At 37.8% G+C, this 23,899-nt stretch overlaps 1 protein-coding gene across 1 annotated transcript in view; it reads left to right on the forward strand.

Moving 5' to 3' along the window:
* Positions 1-23,899, forward strand: part of LOC130417469 (corticotropin-releasing factor receptor 2) — a 56,299-nt gene that overhangs the window by 30,502 nt on the left and 1,898 nt on the right. The window contains exons 3-11 of the mRNA XM_056743042.1: positions 1,931-2,016; positions 3,637-3,743; positions 4,628-4,745; positions 8,341-8,494; positions 11,094-11,154; positions 15,198-15,270; positions 15,611-15,696; positions 19,065-19,200; positions 23,657-23,698. Coding sequence (XP_056599020.1) covers positions 1,931-2,016; positions 3,637-3,743; positions 4,628-4,745; positions 8,341-8,494; positions 11,094-11,154; positions 15,198-15,270; positions 15,611-15,696; positions 19,065-19,200; positions 23,657-23,698 — 863 coding nt within the window. The remainder of the gene's footprint in view (positions 1-1,930; positions 2,017-3,636; positions 3,744-4,627; positions 4,746-8,340; positions 8,495-11,093; positions 11,155-15,197; positions 15,271-15,610; positions 15,697-19,064; positions 19,201-23,656; positions 23,699-23,899) is intronic.

A 23,899-nucleotide genomic window follows, 5' to 3' on the forward strand; every position in this document is an offset into this window, starting at 1 on the left:
TCACGTGGAGCTCTGCTCTCATGGCACTTTGATGTCATACGCTGATCGAACATAAGTAGCGTTTTGCTAGTAGCTTTGTAGTTCGGTTCGTAGGTGTTGGTCAAGACACTTACATACTGACACACTAACTCTTCTGTCAACCTTGACAGCTGTATGGACTTCATATGCGAGAAAGACTACTCGCACGGAAATGAGGAGCTAAACACAGCGCATCCACACTGACGTGTCACAGTTTGCTTCCATCTGCTTCCATTTGTTACAAACTTTTTACATGTGATAACATAGCGTGGCAACGAGTCATGCATCATACGCCACAGAGAGCCTAAACTTTCAATCAAAGCTGAGCATGAGTTCTTTAGAAGAGCGTGCGTCATGCGTAAAAATTGTTGTGATGCTGGGCTGCCGGAGTTGTGCCGAAAACACGCTCCCCGCCAGATTATGCATCCCCTTCAGTAACAACCTTTCCGATTGGCTAATTCTAACCCCTACCTACACCCAATCCTAATCCTCATCCATAATGCATAATCTGGCAGGGAGTGTGTTTTCGGCACTACACCGGCGCCAGAGGTTACCATATAAATGTTGTTTGCCGTTGATAAGTGTCATGACGCGGATTGCGCACAGCACTGCATGCAATATTTGCCAGGACAACCTGAAATATTCAAATATATTATTATGTTTTTAAATATAAAAAGGGTGGAGGGTAAGATACATGGTCAGCCACATGATTTTAGAAAAGAGCCACGTGTGCCTTGTGAGCCATAAATTGCCGACCACTGCTTTAAACTGACTGACATACAGTATAGGGTATGAATAAATGCGTTGTTTTATTGCTTTATTCTTTAAAATAATTAATTAACAGCCATGACTGAAAGCATCAAAATTGATTGAGTGTGTTGAATAGGTTATTGATATGCACAATCATCATGAAATATATATTTTTTAGTCCACTAAATGTAATGATTGATTTTATAGCCCTTTCTTTTCCAACCACAAACAAGCCAGCAATCCTACAACTCCTTTAAAAGTTTATTATAATCCTGCAACTCTTCGAAAAACAAAAAAGTCACCACTAAAAAAGCTGAAGTAATGAATTATAAAGTGTTTCTGTTCAAATGAATGTAATAACACAGTGCAGGAAATTAAACAGATTTAGACGTTTTTCATTTAAGTTAAGAAGTATTGGTAGGGAGATAAAAACGTATCTTAAAACGGAAGAACAAGAGGGAAAAAACCAGGGCAAAGTAAGACTTTCTGAGCATGACACATTTTTCAGATATGCATAATCACTCCCAGGGATAAGAAACCAAGTAAATCCTTTCTATAAATTTATATTACATGCTCAGATGGCCAAAAGAAAAACAACGCATCAAAATGCTGAAAACTTTAAAATGCAAGGTTTAGACTTCATATAGTGACAAAGTTCTAGTCAGCTGAATCAGTGTTATGAAGTTGTTTCATATAGAAAATAGATGAATGCATGATGGAAGTATATTCAAATCAAATCACATTACTTGCCATAATTTATATTTTTCCAAGGTAAATATGCTTTTTTCACTCATTTCAAATATGTTTTAATAAAGCAACTTTTTTCATGTGTATTTTAATTATTGGCCAGATATTATTTGGGATACTATATACTCTATGTTCTTTTCTTTTAATTGGGATCAATTGAACATTTACAAAATTATAATTGCTGAAAACAGAATAAAAGACAGTCTTAAACATGAACATGAGTAACTTAAACATGAGCACCAAGGTACCTTAAAATTTTTAACAGGGAAACTTTTTCCTTTTAGCTTGTTTGAACATGGTTCCATTTAGGCTATGGCTAGTCAAGCAATTTGGAGATGAACCGAATAAATGGGCACCTTTTTAAGCTTTGAAAACTAAAGTGCATTCATTTTGGAACTCTTTTCATTTTTGACAGGAATTGCTTATAGAGAGTGCTTGGAGAACGGCACATGGGCACTGAAGAGTAACTATTCCAACTGTGAGCCCATTTTGGAGGAAAAGGTGGGTAGATTTCTATGATCTTTTTGCTATTGAAATAAATAGCGTTCTTTGCTGTGATTCACCCGTTTCACTTGAAACGGGCCTCACAACAGGAGGGGCCTCCACTTGCACTCGAAAAGATCCCTGCCCCTTTCCATCACTTTGTGCACACACCAGGGTTTGAGGGCCTCGAGGCAAAAGTTTCACCAAAATCATATAAAAGACCCTCAAAGTTATATTAATGTCATATAAGACATATTTTAGTGACATACTTCTATTTTATTAAAACAATAATGTATGCATTATTTAAGGATTAAATAATGTGTTATTTTGGAAATACGTCATCACAGTCCTTTTATAGATATGCAATAAGAGTGAAATCTTAAATCAAATATAATACAATTTATTAAATAAATATATTAATCCGTCCATCCATCCATCCATCCATCCATTTTCTACCGCTTATCCGAACTTTCTCGGGTCACGGGGAGCCTGCGCCTATCTCAGGAGTCATCGGGCACCAAGGCAGGATACACCCTGGATGGAGTGCCAACCCAACCCATCGCAGGGCACACACACTCATTCACTCACGCACTCACACCCTACGGACAATTTTTCCAGAGATGCCAATCAACCTACCATGCATGTCTTTGGACCAGGGGAGGAAACCGGAGTACCCGGAGGAAACCCCCGAGGCACGGGGAGAACATGCAAACTCCACACACACACACAAGTCGGAAGCGGGAATCGAACCCTCAACCCTTGAGGTGTGAGGCAAACGTGCTAACCACTAAGCCACCGTGCCCCCCTAAATATATTAATAATTAATATTAATAAATATATCAATATACCCCATTGAATTAAATATGTCTTGCATTACAAGTGAGTGTTGGAGGGCCTCCCGCCGTTTCTTTGAAACGGGCCTCAGAATTTCAAAGGTCGCCTCTGATTGTAATACATATATTTTCAGAAAGTGAAGGGACACTTGTGTATAAAAGCAACAAAAATGTATAGAAATAGGAAAGTGCTAAATCTTATTAGGAGCAAATCAAAAGTCATTACAGTGGTAGCTTAGTGTTTTTTTGTTTTTTTTTTGACACTAAATGAAACGCTGTATAACATTATTATGGTTTTCCATTCCATAAAACTTTTGTCCAGTTATTTTATGATTGCTGGCATGTTATTAAATAACCTGTGAAACTAGTCAACATTTGCACAAATTATACTGGAATTAAATGTTGTGTATAAGTAAAATCTTATCCTGTCTTACTGAGCTCCCTATTGTTTCAAGCATCACTCAAATTCTTACTCCACTTCAAATAACTTCTCAATTCAAACATTTGACATTTTAATTTTGTGTTGTACTTTTATGACATTTTAACTTCAAAGACTCATGAGGAATATATAAATGACTCTCAATCCACACTGCCCTATTGCAAGCCTCCATAAAGTGTTACAGTACGCATGGACAAAATGGTCACGGAGTAATAACTATTGATTTGTGCTACAACAGGAATCATATTTAATCATAAAATCCCACATGTTAAGGAAACTCGCAGAGTTCATTGTTTAGCAATTGTTTTGCAATTTTGAATCTTGGCAAAAGTACTGTGGTAATTGTTTTCTGTATTTTCTTTTCAGAGGAAGTACCCCATGCACTACAAAATAGCTCTCATCATAAATTACTTTGGTCACTGTATATCTGTTGGAGCTCTAGTTATTGCTTTCATTCTCTTCCTGGGCTTAAGGTAAGTGTATCTGTGATATTTCTGTACTGTTCTGTGTAAGTGATGTTTTAGGGTTAGAGTTTAAGGGTCCGGCTGAACGGGCAGTTTCTGCCAATCTCATTTTAATCTTGAGTACATATACAGTAGTATTGCACACTTCAAATCCATATATTATCCAAATATTACGTAATTACGTAAACGACTTCCAACTCGTTTTTTTGACAAGTTGACCATGTTATGCTCAGAAGCCAGCATGTTTAACATTGTAAAGAAGTCAGAATGCATGAAACAGTGTTAAATCCCCCCTAGTTCACAAAAAAATCTGTCATCATTTAATCATACTCTTGACACTTTAAACTTGTATGACTTTCTTCTTTCCGCAGAACACAAAAGAAGATATTTTGAAGAATGTTGTTAACTGGCACCCATTCACTAGTTTTGTAACCATACAAAAGAAGTGAATGGGTGCCAGCACTGTTCGGTTACTAACTTTCGTCAACATATCTTCTTTTGTATTCTGTAGAAGAAATTCACACAGGTTTGAAATTACAAAATGGCGAGTAAATGATGACAAATTTTTCATTTTGGGGTGAACTACTTACATTAAAAAAGTGTTGTTCCTTTAAGAAAGTATGTCATAGCAGGCTATGCACATTTATTCCTAAAAATGATTATGTCCATTACAAAAGTTTACACAGCCTTTCTAAAGTTGCAATGAAATATAATTATTTCAGCTCTGAATTATATTTGTTGATTTATCATTGCTTTTTCGATTCCAGAGTGTCTAAAAATATATTTTCCAACCAGCTCTAGCATCCCAGAAAATATGTGGATAACCTAGAGTCTGCATATTTGCAAACGCTAAAACTGTGTCAGGATCTAATAACTGATTTTTTTCTCCTAAGGAGCATCCGATGTCTTCGCAATATAATCCATTGGAACTTAATTACAACGTTCATTCTGAGGAATGTAATGTGGTTTTTGCTTCAGTTGATTGACCACAACATCCATGAGACCAATGAGGTAGGAAACACTTTTAAACTGTTTATCAGCATATTAGCATGTGAGGGAATCACCAGGTTTATAACATTTGCATTCATCGTGTTGACAAATGATTCCTGAGCGAAGCTGCATATTGAAATATATTGCTTTCACACTGCATATTAGATGAAACAAGTCAATGAAAATTAAAGCAGCCATTCTTTTGCTGTTTCCGATGCTTTGATTATGTTTTTGGGTGTTTAACAATGGATGTTCATGTTTCTAGTTTCAAAAAACAGTTTATGTTTCATATATGTCAAGTCTATTGTTCACCGCTGTCCCTCTTCTAACAAAACAACTGAAATTCTTCCGGTATATAAAGTCCCTACTTTCGAAACGCTCAGATTGGTAAAGCTGACCCAGTCTTTCATGATTGATTCCCCGCTTAGAGTGTGTGTGTGAAGATGTTCCACCCATACCATATCAGCAAGCTTCCGCTACTCAAGCTGTTGTGATTGGTCAGTCCCCCTCTCTCTAAACACATGCGGATCGATTGAAGTGTAACGGAGGTCTGCTGGTGCATGTGCAAACATTAATCTTTGTTAGACATCAAATTTTTTCCCCTACTATTTTTAGGGAAATGACACCGGACCGAATTGCGTCAGACCTGTTATATTAATTAACACTTACAACAGAAGCGTTAGTTTTGCCTGTTTATATTGGACGCGAGTTGGATAATAAAACAAGCAGATTGACTAGGAAACATTTGCCATCAGTACTTCAGTGGACGTTTCATAGAAGGGTTTTAGAGGTATGCGCATACACACACAATATCAGTGTATTACACAGTAGAGGGCTGTAGTCCAATTCCAGCCGTTCTCTGTAGTCCTTGAAAAGTGAATTTTGTTAAGGACAATATCTCTTTTGGCACTGAACTTTGAGCTTTATCATTTTGCAGGTATTATTTATTCTCTAACAGCAACATTACACACTAACTAAAGGTTGAAAAATGTGATTGCGGGGAATGGGACCGTTAAGACGCAGTGATGATTTTTTCCCCTTAAATCACATGATGTTCTACTCAAATTATTTTTTCTACATTTCTTTGTCTCGTTAGTATATTTCAGCTTTTTGAAAATAATTGCCATTCAAATGAGAATATTTGTGGCTGTGATAGTGAAGTGCTTCACACTCTCCTCAAAGAATGACTGTAATCTCACTGACAACACATGCTTAAACCTAAGAAAAATTTGATTGTTAAAAATATTATAAGTGAAGTGTTTTACAATTCAATGTAAACAATAGTGATAATTTCTAAAACAAAATTGTTTTATTTCCCATCCTCTTTAAAGATTTCAGGCTTGAGTAATTAAGAGGAATTTTTAAGTTTTATATTTTATAAAATGTGTGGTCCTGGATGCTGCATCTAACTTGACAATACCTTTTATCCACAATTTTCACAATATAGTTTCAATATAGTCAGGATTGTATTCCATGTATAAAAACATATTGACCAATCGATGTCAAGGACTGGAACTGTTACATTAAACACATATACTGTACAGTAACATATACATATACAGTAACAACTTAAAGGTGTGTTCCTTGGACAGAACCTATAAAACTACATTTTGTTTTTTAATTTTCAGAATTTGATATTAACAATTTTAAAGAAAATTTGGAAAAACAATGTTTGCCAGCGTTAAATTCAGGAATATATGGTAAATTGCAGTCCTGCGAAAAGTTATTTTAGGTTTAAAAAAGATTTCCATTTTCTTAAAAGTCTCCAATTATGTTTTTCCTTAAAAGAGAAAACTGCTTCAATTGTGACTGTATTGAAAAGAATGATACGTTGTAAAATGATTTGAAAGGTTTCTGGGGCAGATCAGAGGCGTTGCTAGACTCAAAGCTAACTGGGGCACAGGCCCCCATTATTTTTTGATACTCCTTTTTTCTTAAAAACCTGCTGTGTGAAATAAGAATGCAACACAATGCACTATACAAATTTCCCTTGCTTAAACCACTATTTCTCTAGTGCAACAATACTGGGGAAGGTAAACATTTATGTATTTAAAAATATTCAAGTATCTTCAACATACTTCACATAAACTTTATTTACGTGGTTGCATGCACTGCATGGAAACAATTAAAGCAGAGAGATTTTTTTCTTGCACATCTGCATTCATTCAACATTACACAATGATAACAATAAATTATTACATCTTTTCAAGAATTTACATTTAGAATAAACCTGTCGGGGGCAGGACCACAACATCACCTCCATTCAAAATGTGAACCAAACACTCTTCTTGTTCGAGCTTCAGTTGGCAAATGCTGGGAATATTCTCTATTCCTGTGACTCCATGTCCGCTGTCGTTTTATAATTTCCTAACTACAATCTTAAATTCGACGCTTAGCGTCTACGTCATGGCTCTCAGCCCGCCCTCTGCTCACTGGTTGGTCGGCTGGTATGGAGCCAGAGATAAATAGGGATATGCTTTGCTATATCAGATGAGTACATAAGTGAAATAAAATTGAGCGGAAGTACGAAGTCTGACGTCTCAGGATAGGGAGATCAAGGATTACTTGAGTGACTTCATAGAGCTGGCTCATTTATCCAAGATGGAGGACGTCACCCTCATGATATTTTTTAGGGGGAGGTTCTATCTGAGCCACTCAGTTCACTCACGCCGTTTCATGACCCTAGTTGGACTGTTGGCCAGTACATAGATCTTGCATCGAAACTGAGTGGCTCTTCATATACAGTGGGTGTTTTGGAGGAGGAACACGACACTCTTTCAGTAGACACCAGCCTGGGCCAACCCCGTTCACAAGATGGCCGCCAGCCCAGAGCCTCCAGGTGGTTGCTGCCTTGGTGTGTGTCTGGTCTGTGCACTGTTCATCTTCACCAGAGGCTGCTGACAAGATGGTCACCATGGACTCCCCTGTGCCCATCGCTTCAGCCAAGATGGCCGCTCTGAATTCTCCTGTGCTAAAGCCTTGTCCAAGATGGCTGCTTCTGAGCTCCCAGCCTGGCCTTCCAGCCCTGCCTGCGCCTCTGCTCCACGGCCCTAGCCCTGTTCCCCTTCATGGGCCTGGCCATCTATCCCGCCACTGCTCCACCACCCTCCTGGACTTTTTGTGAGCGTCTGGAAGCCACTCTTAGGGGGGATCTCTGTCACAAACCCAGTCTATGTGTCCTCTGTCATATTGGATTTTTAGTTACTTCCTGTCTGTGTCACGTGTTTTGTAGTAAGTTGTAGTTTTTGGTGTAAATTATTCTTCCCCGGGTGTACCTTGTCATTGAGTTAAGTTTTCTGTATTTAAGCCCTTGTGTTTCAATTGTCTATTCTTTGTCGTTATTTGATGTCGCTTTGTTGTCCCTGTTGTTTGAGTACTTTGGTGCCTTGTTTCTTAATTTTTGTCATTTTGTTACTTTGTATTATGTTTAATAAATCTGCTACTGCATGTGGATCCGCTTCCTGCCTGGATGCAATTAGCACCTTACAAAACTTTTCAAAATTGTGACCTCTCGGCAGTTGCATAGATTTTATGAAACTTGATATAACATATTTGCAGAATAGTCAAATGTTCAAAGAGCTCTCAACAATTAACATTCTTTCTTCTTTCTCTATAGCCCTGGTGTCGCCTCATAACAACAATCTATAATTACTTTGTGGTGACCAATTTCTTCTGGATGTTTGTGGAGGGCTGTTATCTCCACACAGCCATTGTGATGACATATTCCACAGACAAGCTCCGAAAATGGGTCTTCCTCTTCATCGGATGGTGTGAGTTGATTTCTCTTGTTGTTGCATGTCTTAAAAGACATAATCTGCTGCCATTTCCATTAGCTGCAGATCTGAAAGTTCAAATGAATTTGAATGTGCTTTGCTAAGCGCTTCATTGAAACAGATTCTTTCTGTGTCTTACTTCATGCGAGTGAATGAAATTAAATCAGCGAAGAACATGTTCTGGTTATATTTTGATCTTAAACATCATGAGGAAAATGCTTTTCTTCTTATAAGTACTGTATACTTTTAGAATCATTAAATATTTTGCAAGATTTTAACACTTTATGTTAAAAAAGCACATATACACTGCCAAAAGAAAAGGCTGGAGTCATTTTCTGTACCTCTACAGGTATAAAAAAACATTTAAAAAGGGGGCCTGTTGTGTATCTTTAAAGGTGTTCGGTGTATACAACATTTCACTGAACCTTTAAAGGTGGGTAAAATTATGTATCCAAAAGGATTAGACATTTTATGTTTTGTATACTTGTAGAGCTGCAGAAATGAATCCTGAAAGCTATCAACCCCAGCAATGATAAATGGTATGATTATTTTCTTTTTTATGACACTTTATTAGATAATGTATCATAATAAAGAGAAAACAATTATTTTAGGAATCTGTCAAAAACTTGACTAATCATAAGGCAAAACTACATTTTCTTTATTCACTGCACCTTCAACTTCTCTGTAACAGGTGTAACATTTTCCCATTAAAACTGGACTGCAAGTAAATACCTGTTATTGGGCATGTGAATATATATTTTTTTCTCAACCATCTTTTTTAATGTTTATACTTTTTTATTAGTAATCCCAGAAATTACTCAATGAGAATTTAAGAGTGTCAATTATTTCTGTCATGTAGTATCTATTAGCAAAGTCCTTCACATTTAGAAAGCTGTAACCAAAAAATGTTTAGTGGTTGCAACATTACTATGAGGACAGTAATGAATGGCAGTCCCATAATTACTGTGTTTTATGCGCATTTGTTTGCTTCCCACAAGGATGCCACATATATCTAAATCCAGAGATTAATTGCTTCTGTTTTTCATTACACTGAGCTGAAATGTCAAACTTCTTACGTCATACAGCTCATGGTAATTACAGCCATTATTTAAAACATGTTTCCAATTTTAATCACACTACTTTAACTCATCACATTCACAATGATGTTTGTAAGCATATAAACTCTTTGTTAATAGTAAACTGTAAAACCAATATCACTTTTTATTACGTCGCTTGACGTGGAGAAAATTTTGCTCTCTTCAAAAGCAATTAATTGTGGAAGCAGTTTTTCTAGTGATGCTTGAAGAGTCTGTTGCAGATTTAATTAAGTCACTAAGCAATTGACTGTAGGGCAATGTATTGAGGAGTATTTTTACAGTAATGTAATATTGAAGAGGCGAAATGTCACACCACTTGACGCTGTCTTTGATATTCACAACATTCTTTGTATGTGTGCCTAAGCAAAGGATTCTGGGGGTCTGGGAGTCGACAGCAGGGACATTTATTATATTCAGCTCGTGCTGTAACCTGAGAGAAAATCATAGTCGGCTGACGCCATTGATTTAAAATGTCTTTTGAAAAGGAATGGATGTTTAATACATATAATATGTTATATAGCTAATATTTCAATGTGTAGTGGGAAATAGCAACAGAGAGACCTTTAAAGGGATAGATCACCCAAAACATAAGAATATTGTTTTTTTTCACTCTCGTTTCATTTAAAAGCTGCATGTAATTTCTGTCAGGTAGTTGTTACTTTTGAGAAATTATTTGCCATGTTAACTAAATTGTTCCCCAAACAATATTCTGTCATCAGAACTGGAGCTTTCAAAAAGGAGGCAAAGGCACCATAACCCTATCCTAACAATTCCTAGTGATAACTGAGGTAGAAATTAACCATATGTGTGGTGTAAAGCAAAGACAGAGTGCCTTCGGTATGGTTATGAGACCTGTTAAAAGTCAAGTCTGTTTCTATAGCATCAGCTGCATATTAGAAGATTCATTTTGGTATGAAATATAGCCTTTTTTGTGTTAATCTTCCTGGCTCAAAATGTGTTGTGCTGAAAGTCTGTTCATCATCTTTGAGTCTGTTTAGCGTTCCAGGTTGGAAAATCTCCTTTTTCATGGGCCAAGTATCTCAGCAGACAGTTTATTGGCTCCTCCGTGTGACGTCTCATAGATTTCTTGCCACCTGTATATTTGGGGTGAAGGAATCATTGTCATGAAAACATTCCACACATGCTTTGTGGAAGTCACATTTACCAAATAACTGAGATCACAAACCGTAGAGCACAAATAGAATAATCGAAGCATGTGCAGAACAGTTTGAGCTCAAAATGGCACCTGCTCTGTGTTCTCCTGATCTGCTCAATTGATGTTTGTTGTGCTGTCGGCAAAATACACGCAGCAATTTAGTTTATTATGGCATCTTCTCACACAAACACTTGGCCAACGCAGTTTTCTTTAAGATGCAGTATTCTAAAAGCAATCACCTTTTCAGCCAAGAAATTGTATCTTTAGCTGGCACTTGTTTCTGCAATTTGCAGTGTGATTAGTGGGAGATTTGTGAATGAACGCAATCTTCTCTCTCTTGCAGGCATACCGTGTCCGATAATTGTTGCGTGGGCCATCGGAAAACTTTACAGTGAAAACGAACAGTAAGTTCCTGATTTGTTTGGGACGTTATCTCATTCTGAAGGATTGAAGTTAATTGTAGAGTATTTCTTGTGTTCAGTTTTTTATTGGTTTAGGTTTAATACATTTTATATATTTTTTAACCACTGTGGTGCATTTTATGAAACTTCAGAATTCCTTGCTATCGATTTTCCCTAAATGTAGATAAAATAAAAACGATTTTTTGATAAAAATCATTACATATACCAAGGCACAGTTGCCTCATTCACCGGGAGAATGCATCTATTTTTTTCCATTCCATTTTCTACCGCTTATCCGAACTACCTCGGGTCACGGGGAGCCTGTGCCTATCTCAGGAACTGCATCTATTTATTAATTAGATATTATTTATTAGAATGATCTTGCTTGGCCTATAAACACCATGCACTGTGCAAAGGTATTTTACCTTTCTGTGTTTTTCTGTCTTTCTTATTTGCTCCTGTATAGCTGCTTTAGAACAATGCATGTTGTGAAAAGCGCTTTATAAATAAATTGAATTGAATCTAATCTACCTTAAAGAACATTTCTACCAAAAATTAAAATGTTGTCTTCATCAACTCAACCTCAAGTTTTTCCGAACCTGTATACATTTCTTTGTTCTGATAAAGAACAAAAGAAGATATTTTGAAGAATCCTTGTAACTAGACAATTCTTGGTCACCATTGACTATAGCAGGAAAAAATGCTTTATATAAATTTCTTTGTTCTGTTGAAAACAAAATAAGATATTTTGAAGAAAATGTTGGAAAGCAAACAGTTATGGGGTACTTTTGATTACAATGGTAGTAAATGGGGGCCAAGAATGGTTTGGTTTTGAGCATTCTTTCACATACTTTCTCTGTATTCATCAAACAAAGAAATCTATACAGATTTGGAACGACTCGAAGGGGGGTAAAGGATGACAGAATCTTTATTTTTGGGTGAACTGTCCCTTCAATGTACATTATTGGCACAGAACAAAGTGACAACAGTAATGAAATGTTTGATAAAAAGGGTTGAGACATTTCTTGAAATGAATAAATAGATTATAGAGTAGGCTACTTTCAATGTGACAGGACAATGTGTTTTTAATATAAAAAATGAAACATTTCACCTTCAACTAAATCATATTTCCAAGTATTACTGTAGGTGTTTATCAGACAATACCTTATAATGCTCACTGCCCCACTGTCAATGACTCAATAACAACACTAAAAGCCTTTCACATATTCCCCAGGCATGATTAAAATCAATATGAAATGAGAAATGACATCAGCCTCTGGTGGGTTTTGTCCCTGTAAGTAAAAAGGCACATATTACTGGCTTGTATTTATATGCATTGTTTATTTTGTGTCATTTATTTATTTGTGTCATTTATGTCATTATTATATTTATGTGTACTGCTGGATGTTAATGGCTTTGACTTCTAAGATTTAAAGTTATTGAAGTCGCAATTTTGTTGTTTGTTTTACTGTTGGCACAGTTTTACTTTAAACCTGTTAACTGTCGGAGCCCCTTTTGACCCTACACATGAAAACGCATGTTAATACTAAAATAGCGGTAACTCATGAATGCTTTGGAATACAGACTAACGGTAGGTCTAATTTGAAAAAAGAAAAGTAGCTGATTATTGCAACAAAAAAAATCACACACACACACATTTTTTTTTTAGTTTTTGGTTTTCTTTGATTAAAAGATATATTAAAAGAATACGGGTCGCAAAAGGACAACATAAAATATTCTTCGTTACGGATGTAACCTAAGTTCCCTGATGGAGGTTGTGTCGAACCGACAGATGGGGTTCGCCCTTGAGAACCTATCACTTCGACTGGTTTTGAAACAAGCCAATGAAATTTGCATGCCCCCGGATATCTGGGTATAAAAGGGAGACGGCGTGCTGCATTCATTCACCTTTGTTCTGAGGAGCCTGAGGGCCTCTTACGACTACTGCTGCGGTCGGCACTTGTTTGTGGCAAGAAGGACACAACGTCTCGTTCCCTCCATCAGGGAACTGAGGTTAAATCTGTAACCAAGACGTTCCCTTTCTGTCGGTCTCTCGGCGTTGTGTCGAACCGACAGATGGGGTTCCTATTAAAACTCGCCACAACGCTGTGCCGTATTACAATCTCAGCGAAGCGACCTTGACAGGCCTAAGAGTTTCAGACGTGAGTGTTTTCGTGAAATTTGTAATCTTCCAGTGGATAGGTTGGCAGAGGGTCACTTCCTACCATCGGGATGAGTTCTAGTGGAGACACCCGCATGGTCTCAATGTCAGGGGAGAGCTCATGGGAAAAAAATATGCGGACTGAGGTAGTTAGCCGGGAGGTGGAGGTCCACCTGGGGAGGTCATGGGTTACCAAGGTGGGAACCAATCATGAGGATACATCAGACAGAACCACCCGAGTGGGGGAGTTACAACATCTGGTAACTCTAGGTCCGGTTAGATCCATGTGTGGGTAACTCAAATGGTACCCGGCCTAAGGGGCAGGGTTACTCTGCCCAGCCCGCCCGCTCGCAGGGGATGCTTGCTTAGTGATGGATGGAATGCCTGTTCTTCGCCCCTTGGGGGAAAGAATGGAGACTAAGTAGCACACTTACCCACCTATAGAAAGGGTGGAAGGTGCTTTCGCAGGCATACGCCCTACCAGCTGCCGGTCCTACATGTTGCCATGCAAGAAGTAGGCTGACACCGGTTCAACGCAGAGGTTGTAAAACCTTGCGAAGGTGTTGGGCACAGCCCAACTCTCAGCTCTAGAGCCAGTGCCCACTAGGAGATCATGCCCCCCAGGTGGCAGCCGTATATGATGCACCAAGAAGGCATGTTCCACCTTTGATGTGCACGCGCCAAAAAAGGGGCGTTTCCAGGTCTTACTGAGTTCCTCATGCACTTCCGGGAAACACGGCACAGGGGGCAACCCAGAGGCACCATGTATCCAGCTGCGAGCACTGGGAGAGGCAGTGCGGTGCACTGCAACCCAACGCTCGCGGCGGCCTGGGAAAATATGGCTGAAATTCCAACATCCATTTCTTCCTGAGCTCGTTCCCGGAGGTGGGAGCTGCAAGGAATCGTAGGAGTCAGATGCCAGTAAGTCAGCCCCCAATTCTACAAGGTTCATCTCATCATCATGCACCGTTTCGGATACGTGGTCAAGGAACGAGACGGTCAGCCGAGACAAGGTGCGAACAGTCCGCGAGTCAGTGGCTGACGCATTAGTGCTCACATCATCCTCGCTGCTCGCCGTAGCGGATGGAAGGGCCGTAGCCACTGCTATCACAGAACAAAAGCAGACGAGGTGGCAGGCTGATTCCCGTGGGAACACAGGAGACCATGACGCAACGTCTGAATCATGAACTGCCCACAGTGTGGGCTTAACTGATCCAAAACGGCCATCGTGTCCGTCCCCACTCCTCTATGAGTGTATTGCACCCATGAGAACAGTGGGACATGCCACACTGGAGAAATTTGCTCTTTTAGAGAAAAAAAACTTGAATACTTCTGGAACTGCTGAGACGCCCAGCACGCCATCTCCCTTTTATACCCAGATATCCGGGAGCGGAGTCCGGCATGCAAATTTTATTCGCCAATTTCATAGGCCTGTTTCAAAACCAGTGGAAGTGATAGGTTCTCAAGGGCGAACCCCATCTGTCGGTTCGACACAACGTCGAGAGACTGACAGAAAGGGAACTAGGAACACTCTTTATAAAAAAGAATCAATTACTCTCCCTACATAAATTATTTAAAAACACCAAAGAAATCTGTATTCTAGAGTCTTAGACCTTTCCAGTGATATATAGTTTGTCATGATTCGATTAGAAATTACATGCACAATATTGATGCAAATTTATGTGCCCCGTATACGGAACAGGTGACAGTTAACAGGCTACAGATTTAAAAACAGGTTCTCTTTTGACTTGTGATTTAAACTTATCATGTTGTTTACTGTTGATTAATCATTTATTGTATAAATCCTAGCATTTATTAAAGAACATTTCATGTGTTTGTGGTGATATGTGGTTTCAGTAACTCAAAAGCTTATATTGTGTTTCAGATGCTGGTTTGGGAAGGAACCTGGGAAGTATATAGACTACATTTATCAAGGGCCTGTTATTCTAGTTCTTCTTGTAAGTTTTATTACTTTGTGTCAAATTTTATTCTCGGCTGAGGTTCATGTAAGTTTTCCCATCTGCATATGCCTTGAACTGCCATTTCCTTAAAACCCGAGATTTCACGCTAAAGCATTCATAAAGCTGTGCAATTTTCTCCTCACTCACCTGATTGTGGATTCGAGCTCAAATCTGTGGAGGTTGCCAATGCATCCGACAAACACAGCAGTTGTGCTTAAAGGCAAAAGACGGAGACGAGCAAAGAACTCAGCTCAAAGTTTATAACAAACATTATGAAGACGGAGAATCTTATTTCATGGTCATTGACCTACTTGTTTTTCTATCTGTCCTGCAATAGATAAACTTTGTGTTCCTGTTCAACATTGTGCGCATTCTTATGACAAAGCTGAGAGCTTCCACTACATCTGAAACAATACAATACAGGTAAAGACCTTAAACTCATGTTTCACAGTCGTTCATGGAACAGTTCACTTAAACATCAATAATTGTCAATATTTACTCATTTATGTCATTCTAAATTTATCTGCTGTTATTTATTTGTAAACTACCAAAAAAAGCATTACAAAAATCAAAACATTCACAATGTTCTTTAAAGGAGCAATGTGGAGATTTTAGCGGCATCTAGCGGTGAGGCTGCGAACTGCAACCAATGGCTCACTCCATACCTCCCCTTCCCTTTGAAGCACTATGGTTGATAACACAGAATTAAGCTGTTGTCACGTTTTCGCTTCTTTGCCGAAGGAGATAATGCATTTACAAAACGTGCAGTAGACCACTTTGTCCTTTTAGAGTTACTGTAGAAACAACATGGCAAATTCCATGCAAGGGGACCCGCGATGTATGTAGAAACAGTGAACAAAAACAGGTTTGGAATGGGAATGGGACACCAAAGTATGCCCCATTCATGAGATGTGCCTGCTTTTAATGTGGCCACTTTAATTGCAGGACCTCAGTAGACACTAAGCTTCTGTATCTTTCTTAGTAGAATTTTTTTTTTGAAGTCATGTCATCAGCATACTTTCCAGCTGTTTTTTTTCTTGGGGTCAAAATGTTGGTTGGGTTTACTTTTTCAAAGTTCTTGTGGAACCGTTTTTATATTTTGAAAGGCAGAAATTGTGGACCTGCATTCATTATTTCCTCATGTGTGAATCTATCTCGGGGCAATACTTATTTCAGTTCAAGCTGGAAATAAAGCACGCTCTTTTATCTGAGGTCTGCTGGCACTGCACTTCCAGACTTTGTTGTGGCATTTGGCATTAGTGAATTTGAGTCTTTAGGACAGGTTTATATATTATTTATATTTCCTTTCAAAAAATAATTTTATTATTGCTAGCATTTCATTCACTTTTAGCATTTCAATCATTTCTAATCAAAAGATTGATAGTCATTTACAATACACAAATTTAAATGTTCTCTCATGGTTATAAAACAAACATTGTGAGCTGTGATTCCAAATAAGTAATGTATAGAAATTAATAGACACTATTGTCACATTACTTGTGTTTAAATGAACTAATCCTTATACTATTACTGCTGTTGATAAACAATACACATTTCTTTTCATTCCTCATTATGTAATTTTTATTGCATTCTCTTGAAATTCTAAACGTTTTAAAAGATGCAAAAGACCATAATTTAATTTCTATACCTTTCTTTTTCTTCCCATTCTAAACACCATAGGGTGATTTCCCGCAAAGGGATCATTTTAAATCAGGACTAGGCCTTAGTTATATAAGGACATTTTAGTAGTTTTTACAAACATGGCATACAAAAAAAAACAAATGCACTTGCTGTATTTTAAGATATGTCAATGCAAGTTGTTTTCAGTTTAGACTGCTAGTCTAGGACTATCTTAAACCCTGTACGGGAAACCACCCCTACAAAATACAATTATTATTCAAAATATGTATTATTTGTTTGTTTTTACTGACCGTTATCTAAAGCTTTGCGGACAGAGTTTGCTATTAGTAAGCTTTGAATGTCATTTAGTATCTTCAATTTCCTTATTTTCAAGGACGGCTATCATTCATTGTTTATCAAAAGGGGTTTTGCTGTCTCATTTAATCAGTGATCAAATGATGAAGAGATATTGGTAAACAATTCAAGGGTACAAGGAAATGAATGGGTTTGGATGTTATTTACTTTAAGGGCTTCTTTGTATTGTGATGTCCACCAACACATAGTTACCGAAAGCAGAAATAAGCAAAACACAGTAAGTAGTGACTGTCATAGTAGAACAGGGACTTTGTGCTTAATGTTACTTAACACTTTCCCCGCCAGCCTTTAAAACAAAGTTGCCAGCCAGCGCCAGCATTTTCTAACATTTTCACTCAATTTTGATGATTCACAGTCCATTTTCTGTAATTACTTTATCGTCAGACAATATATAAAAAGTTGTTTCAGGGACAGCTTTTTACAAATAAATGTCTTGTCATTCAATTAAACTTAAAGGAGCCGTATGCAATAATTTTACTGAATTAAATCAAAACAATACCTTAATATGTTCATATATAGTTTTTTTCCAAAAACAATGCTCTTGCCAGCTATACCATGGTCTGTTTGAACACTGGATTCTGATTGGCTGGAAGGTGCGTATTAAAAGCCTTAAACGCACGGGTAGCCAGTCAGTTTTATTACATTTAAAAATAACCATCATTTTCACCTTTTTGATCAAAAACGACACTTTAAACATCAATAAAAGCTTTAACTTGGCAAATAACTATGGAATAAGCAGGATAATCCACTTTGCAGAGCCAAAGGTTCTTTGCCTCCACGTTGTGCATTAAAATGCTTTAATGCACGGCTAGCCCAGATTATCTCTTACTTATTCCACTCTGAAATGCGCATTCCGTGCTGGAATATCTGTTTTTGTCTTGGTCCGTGTGACCCCGCCCTCTGACGATTTACCCACTAGTGCATTTCGACAGCTCGGTTGCCAGTTGGCAACCATTACTGCATATTGCAGCAAACAAATGATCTGGGTCAGAACAGATTCCACCCTTTCCGGTACTATAACATTGCAAACTTAGAAAGAATAACTATATTATTGTACAACTTATGAGGAGTAATATACTATTTTAATACGGTTATTTGAACGAGACAGCAATATGGCCTGGAGGACGCAACCTCTGAAACGAACTGCTGATTGAGTCATACTTGCAAACAACAAAACCCATGCAAACGTATAAATAAACTTACAGTGTAAGAGTTTATGCTTTCCATTACACTCCTGTAAGTGTTTGGCAATTCTTGTGAGCGTCGAGTCTGACGAGGAGGAGGAGAAAAACCCTTGCCAATATTTTGAATTTGGACTGCGATACCAAGCTCAAACGCTAGGTGTCAATGTTACATACAGCTCCTTTAAAGATGCAATGTGGAGATTTTAGCGTCATTTAGCGGTGAAGTTGCGAATTGCAACCAATACTCACTCCACCACTCACCCCTCCGTTTCAAAGAACTACGGTGGCTGACACAGGACAAAGAGGTTGTCACATTTTCACTTTGCCGAAGGAGATTTTACAAAATACGCTGTGTAGAGCAGTTTGTCTGGACAGAGCTGCTGTAGAAACATGGCAAATTCGATGTAAGGGGACCCACGATGTATGCGGATAGAAATAGCTCAGAAATTCTGAAAAAAAAGCTATTTAATAAAGTCATTGTAAATTGTCAGAAGAATGCCATCATGATTTATTTGATTAAAAAACTGCATTCTAATTAACATTTTTGCACGTTATGAAATTCTGGAGAAGTGAGCCCATTCCACACATACAAATATCTCTTTTCTATTGCAGAAAAGCTGTGAAGGCAACTCTAGTATTGCTGCCCTTGCTCGGCATAACATACATGCTGTTCTTTGTAAACCCAGGAGAAGATGACATATCTCAAATAGTCTTCATCTATTTCAACTCATTTCTACAGTCATTTCAGGTAAGCATTACACAGAGGTCTCTTCAGCCGTTAACTTAAGTCCTTAAGTTAAATGTAATGACACATATAGCATGACATTTAAACCGTTGCATTCCTCGATGGAAGTCAGGGGAGAGAAGATTGCAGGTGAAGTGAAGACTGAACAAGTTAATGTAACACTTTCTTTGTGTCTTAAGTGATGTCATTCAGCAATAAGTACATTCAGGAAGGCACAGCATGAAGAAGCTTGTTTTGGCATTGCGTGTGATTTGCTTCCTCTTTCTTAAAGGAATAATACAGCCATAAATATATATTGCATCACTGTTTACTCACCCTCATCTAATTTCAAACCAAGATGGCCACAACTTGACAGTCAATAGCAACAATGTACTATTGCAAAGTTAAAAAAAAATGCAGAAGTGCAGGTTAAAAACAACATGTGGGCCAGTAGATGTATGACATAGTGATTTTAAGAGTCAAGCTTGGTAAAGCAAGGTATATTATACAGATGCACTTTACATTGTGTTCAACGGTATAGCCTTTGCTCTGTGTTAGTTAACATATATTTTGCAGTCAGCTGCTAGTAGGAAGAGTGGGCAAGAGTGTGCTACATTTTTTTCCCTTACAGTTGAAATGCAGGAAGAGTGTAGGCACACAGAGCATCTCAGCATCACCAACTGCCCGTCACTGCATTAATGACTATGTGGGAGTTGAGGTCCTTGTTATTTTTATATTTATTTATTTTTTCCTCTGTGCTCCTTTAGCCATGTAATGTAGTGAGCGCTTTATTGTTTTTTGTGTATTTTTACGAGACATTTAAAAGGGAAACTCAACCTTATAGCAATGAAAATGACAAGGCCATTAGGACTAGTTGAAACACACTGGTCTTGTTCCCACATTGCAAAACATATTTAGTGAACAATTATGCCAGATGTATTTAACTGAGAAACAAAATAGGTTTCTTTGAACATGTCTTGAATCTATCTATGCCCCAGATAGTAGATGGGATAGGCCCTACCATGTCCCTGGGGAGAATAAGTGGGTTCAAAGAATGGATGACTGGATCTCTTGTATTTACAGTTTATTTAATTGTTCTTGTATACAGTACTTAGATTTAGACTATAATAAAGAGGAACTTGCCAATAGGGTACAAAGAATAAAAAAACAATAAATGTTCTCTAAAAACACAAATTCATATTGTACATTAAGTATAATATTTTTTCTGTCAGCTCAATTGGTAGACGGTTGCATTAGCAGCGCAAATGTGGGTAGCAATTTCTGCATAACCTCATGTGAACTCTGTTTCAATCTTCTCTAAGTATTGTCCCACTTAGGACATATGAGAAAACACTGAACTCAAAAGAAAGACACTGCTATAACTTTCTTTCGTTGTAATGAATAAGCTTTGCAGAAATTATGTAGGTCCCAAGTCTTCTGAACCGATGGGTGAAATGCGTTTTACCACTAACGTAACGTAAGTTACGACATAACACCTGTCTTTGGACCATGTCTCAGGTTTAGCCGCAAATGTTTGACCAATAGCCGCTAACATGCTAAACACATTATTTAAGAAAGCCGATTCAAAAACGATGTGTAATACTTACTTCTTGATGAAGCTTGATCATAAACAGCTGGTACTGATCCACTCTTGAGAATATTTTTTTTTGGCAAAACCCATGCTATACTGATGGGCCACCGGGTCTTTGATTTTTCAACCTTTCCGGCTACCGGGAGCTCTAGCTTCCGACCTAGGGATGGCATTGACTCGCGGTCAGCGACTTTCAAATGCCCTGACAGAGACCTTTCCAACGAGTCCTGGTTTTCTCCAAGTCTTTCCAGACCGGAGATACGGACCGGTGAATGTTGGTTTGTCGATCTTCCAGAACGCTAAGTCATCATCGTCCGGCCCGGGACTTTTTGGCCTCCTTTTATGTTTCATTTTACATCCAAAATCTGCACACATTTGTTGTTTATTAGACATTTTTGTTGCTGGCTAGTGGCTACCTCTGCTCTTGCCTGAAAATGGCTGACATGTGGCTGTAGATGTGGCAGAAGCTGGAACTACGCGCTCATAGGGCGACACAGCAATGTGACATCAGACTGTTAGACGATCAGCAACAGCCTGTTTTGTGTCAATGTTGTGGTTTAAAGGAGATCACAAAAAGAAAAATAGATGGATTTGTATTATTACAGGGTGTTTCTGCACATATGCTGGCGACTCAATTTCTGGTAGAAAAACACATAAAAGTACATTTTCTGCGATTGCAGCCCTTTAAGGAAATGTCAATGGGACAGCAAAGACGTTCTTCACTTCATTGCAGTTATTACTGACATTTGTTTTATCAATTACTCATCAGTTTCATTATAGTCTACAGTTTAAATTGTAACGTGGACTATTTAAAAAAAAAACTCTACAGTAATTACAATCCTAAGGGACTGTTATTGGTCCCCTGTCACCTTTTAAGTGTGAACTCTTTCCTTTTCAATCTTTAAGGTCTGGGGTTTATTTTTCTGCTCTCATGAATATTTTAAGTGCTTCAGTGTGAAAAATAGTTTTGTTTCACAGGAGAACATTATTTCCCAGCAGCCTTTGATTGTTCACTGCAATCCGCCCTCAGCGAGAACACGCGCTGACATCTCAGTAACAACATCTGCCAATTATTCATGGATGGAGGTGTTTTGTGTTGTGTTACAGTACAGGAAAAATTCCACTGTCAAACCACTATAAAAACAGGGAAATGGTCAATATTGCTACATAGTTTCTAAGAGTATGGTATTCTTACTGTATATTTCAATCACAGTGATACATAGTGACACATATTCTTTCGATTGAGCAGTTTAAATGAATAATTTACCCCCATCATTTTTTTTCACCCACTGTAAACTTTTATTTTTTTAAACTACTTTGAAACACAGACGTGACACAATATTATGCTGACTGACAAATTACCTCCCTTTCACTTTCATTGATGGAAAAAGTAGCTGTGTCAAACTTGACTATGTATAATGACTCTTTAATGCACTACATGTGGTTTTATTTGCAAAATATTTGGATGGAAAAGTCGTATACAGTACATATACTATAAAGGCAAGCTGCTTGGTTGTCTAACATGTCAATCATGCTGCTGCTTCTGGTCTTATCTTGTACATTAGTTATTTTACACCACATACACCAAAGGTATATACGTTTAAAAGCTATTTTTCAGTCAATACTTGCAAATCTACATGTTTTGTTACACCGTTAAATGAAATGGTAAAATCATGGTTTGATCAATTGAACAATAAGCATTGCAAAACAGAAACACAGTGATGTAAGTATTAAAGGTCTGATGATGAGCTGGACTTGATTATTGTTTTATACGGTTATATGAGGTCTACTTATGACGTTCACATGGTTTTTACATCCAAAAACATCAAAATCAAGAAGTAATAGGCTATTTTCCACCCAGGTTTTGAGGCCATCTCTGCAAACGCTCAGTTTTAATGGGTGTGCCGCATTGAAGACACTTGGAAGTTAACGCCCACCACTTTGATTGGATAAAAGTTTACGTAGTGGGATCCTTCAGTGATTTTGGTTAGAGACGTAACATTAGATTACACATAAGCACCATTCAACACTTCAAAACAGCCTCCATTATTCGCATATGGTCGATAAAACCTTGAAAAATTATATATGACGGGAGGACCAAATCACAGCGGATTCGCTCTTTAAAAATAACTTTTAATTCCGCATTCCTAATATTGTTTTATAAATATTTAAAATCTGCTTGCTCGCTCTATCTGGTTCGATCATGCGTATACCAGTGGATGGGGCTAGAGAAGTAGTCGTTTATATTTTTTTGTGGAGGCGGTGTTTAACCTATCAATGTCGTCATAGGTAAGTGCATTCCAGAACCTGGCGTTCGCTGGGCCTGGTGTCAATAACAGATGTTATCTCAGTAACAAGGGCGTTTTCAGTTCTGACACTTATGATGTTCACGTGAATACGATTCCCTCTTATATAGCAAAGGCTCGGGTTAAAATTGTGATTTTAATTCATGCCTTCTTTAAATAATTTGTTTTGTTTTTCAGATTATCAGTGACACTTTACTGTTAGGTTCTATTTGTTAACAATTCGTAACAGATTAGCAACACAAACTAAATATTTTACAGCATTCATTGATCTTCATTTGTGTTAGGTGTAGTTCTTGGTCCATTAACTAATGTTATCAGATACAATTGATGATTTAAAAATGCATTTGTATGATGAGTTTGAATCAACGTTAACAGTAGTTTAATAATGTTATTTATTGTTCATGTTAACTAATGTTATCAAATGGAATCTTTTTGTAAAGTGTTACCGCCAGATTAACTATAATAATCTTTATCTTTATGCACCATTTATACGTACAGATAACAGACTTTTAACAAACTGGTGTTGATTGAAATAACTGTTTACTTTAAGTAAGTGACGTTGTTTTTTGCTCTTCTCCAACAGGGATTCTTTGTGTCGGTATTTTACTGCTTTCTTAATGGGGAGGTGAGTCAATGCTAAGTGTAATTTCATGGATGGACAGATCTGCAAGATGACTCTGTCAATATACAGGCCCTTTCACCAACCATAACACCCCATTACCTTATCTGCCCTCTACCCCCCAACCCTATTATTACGTGGGATGCTATTTACCGCCAACACACTTGCACACAAACCCATGAGGGACAGAGCATTTTATCAGGAGCC

The sequence above is a fragment of the Triplophysa dalaica genome, chromosome 3 (genome assembly GCF_015846415.1).
Source record: "Triplophysa dalaica isolate WHDGS20190420 chromosome 3, ASM1584641v1, whole genome shotgun sequence".
Classification (NCBI taxonomy): domain Eukaryota; kingdom Metazoa; phylum Chordata; class Actinopteri; order Cypriniformes; family Nemacheilidae; genus Triplophysa; species Triplophysa dalaica.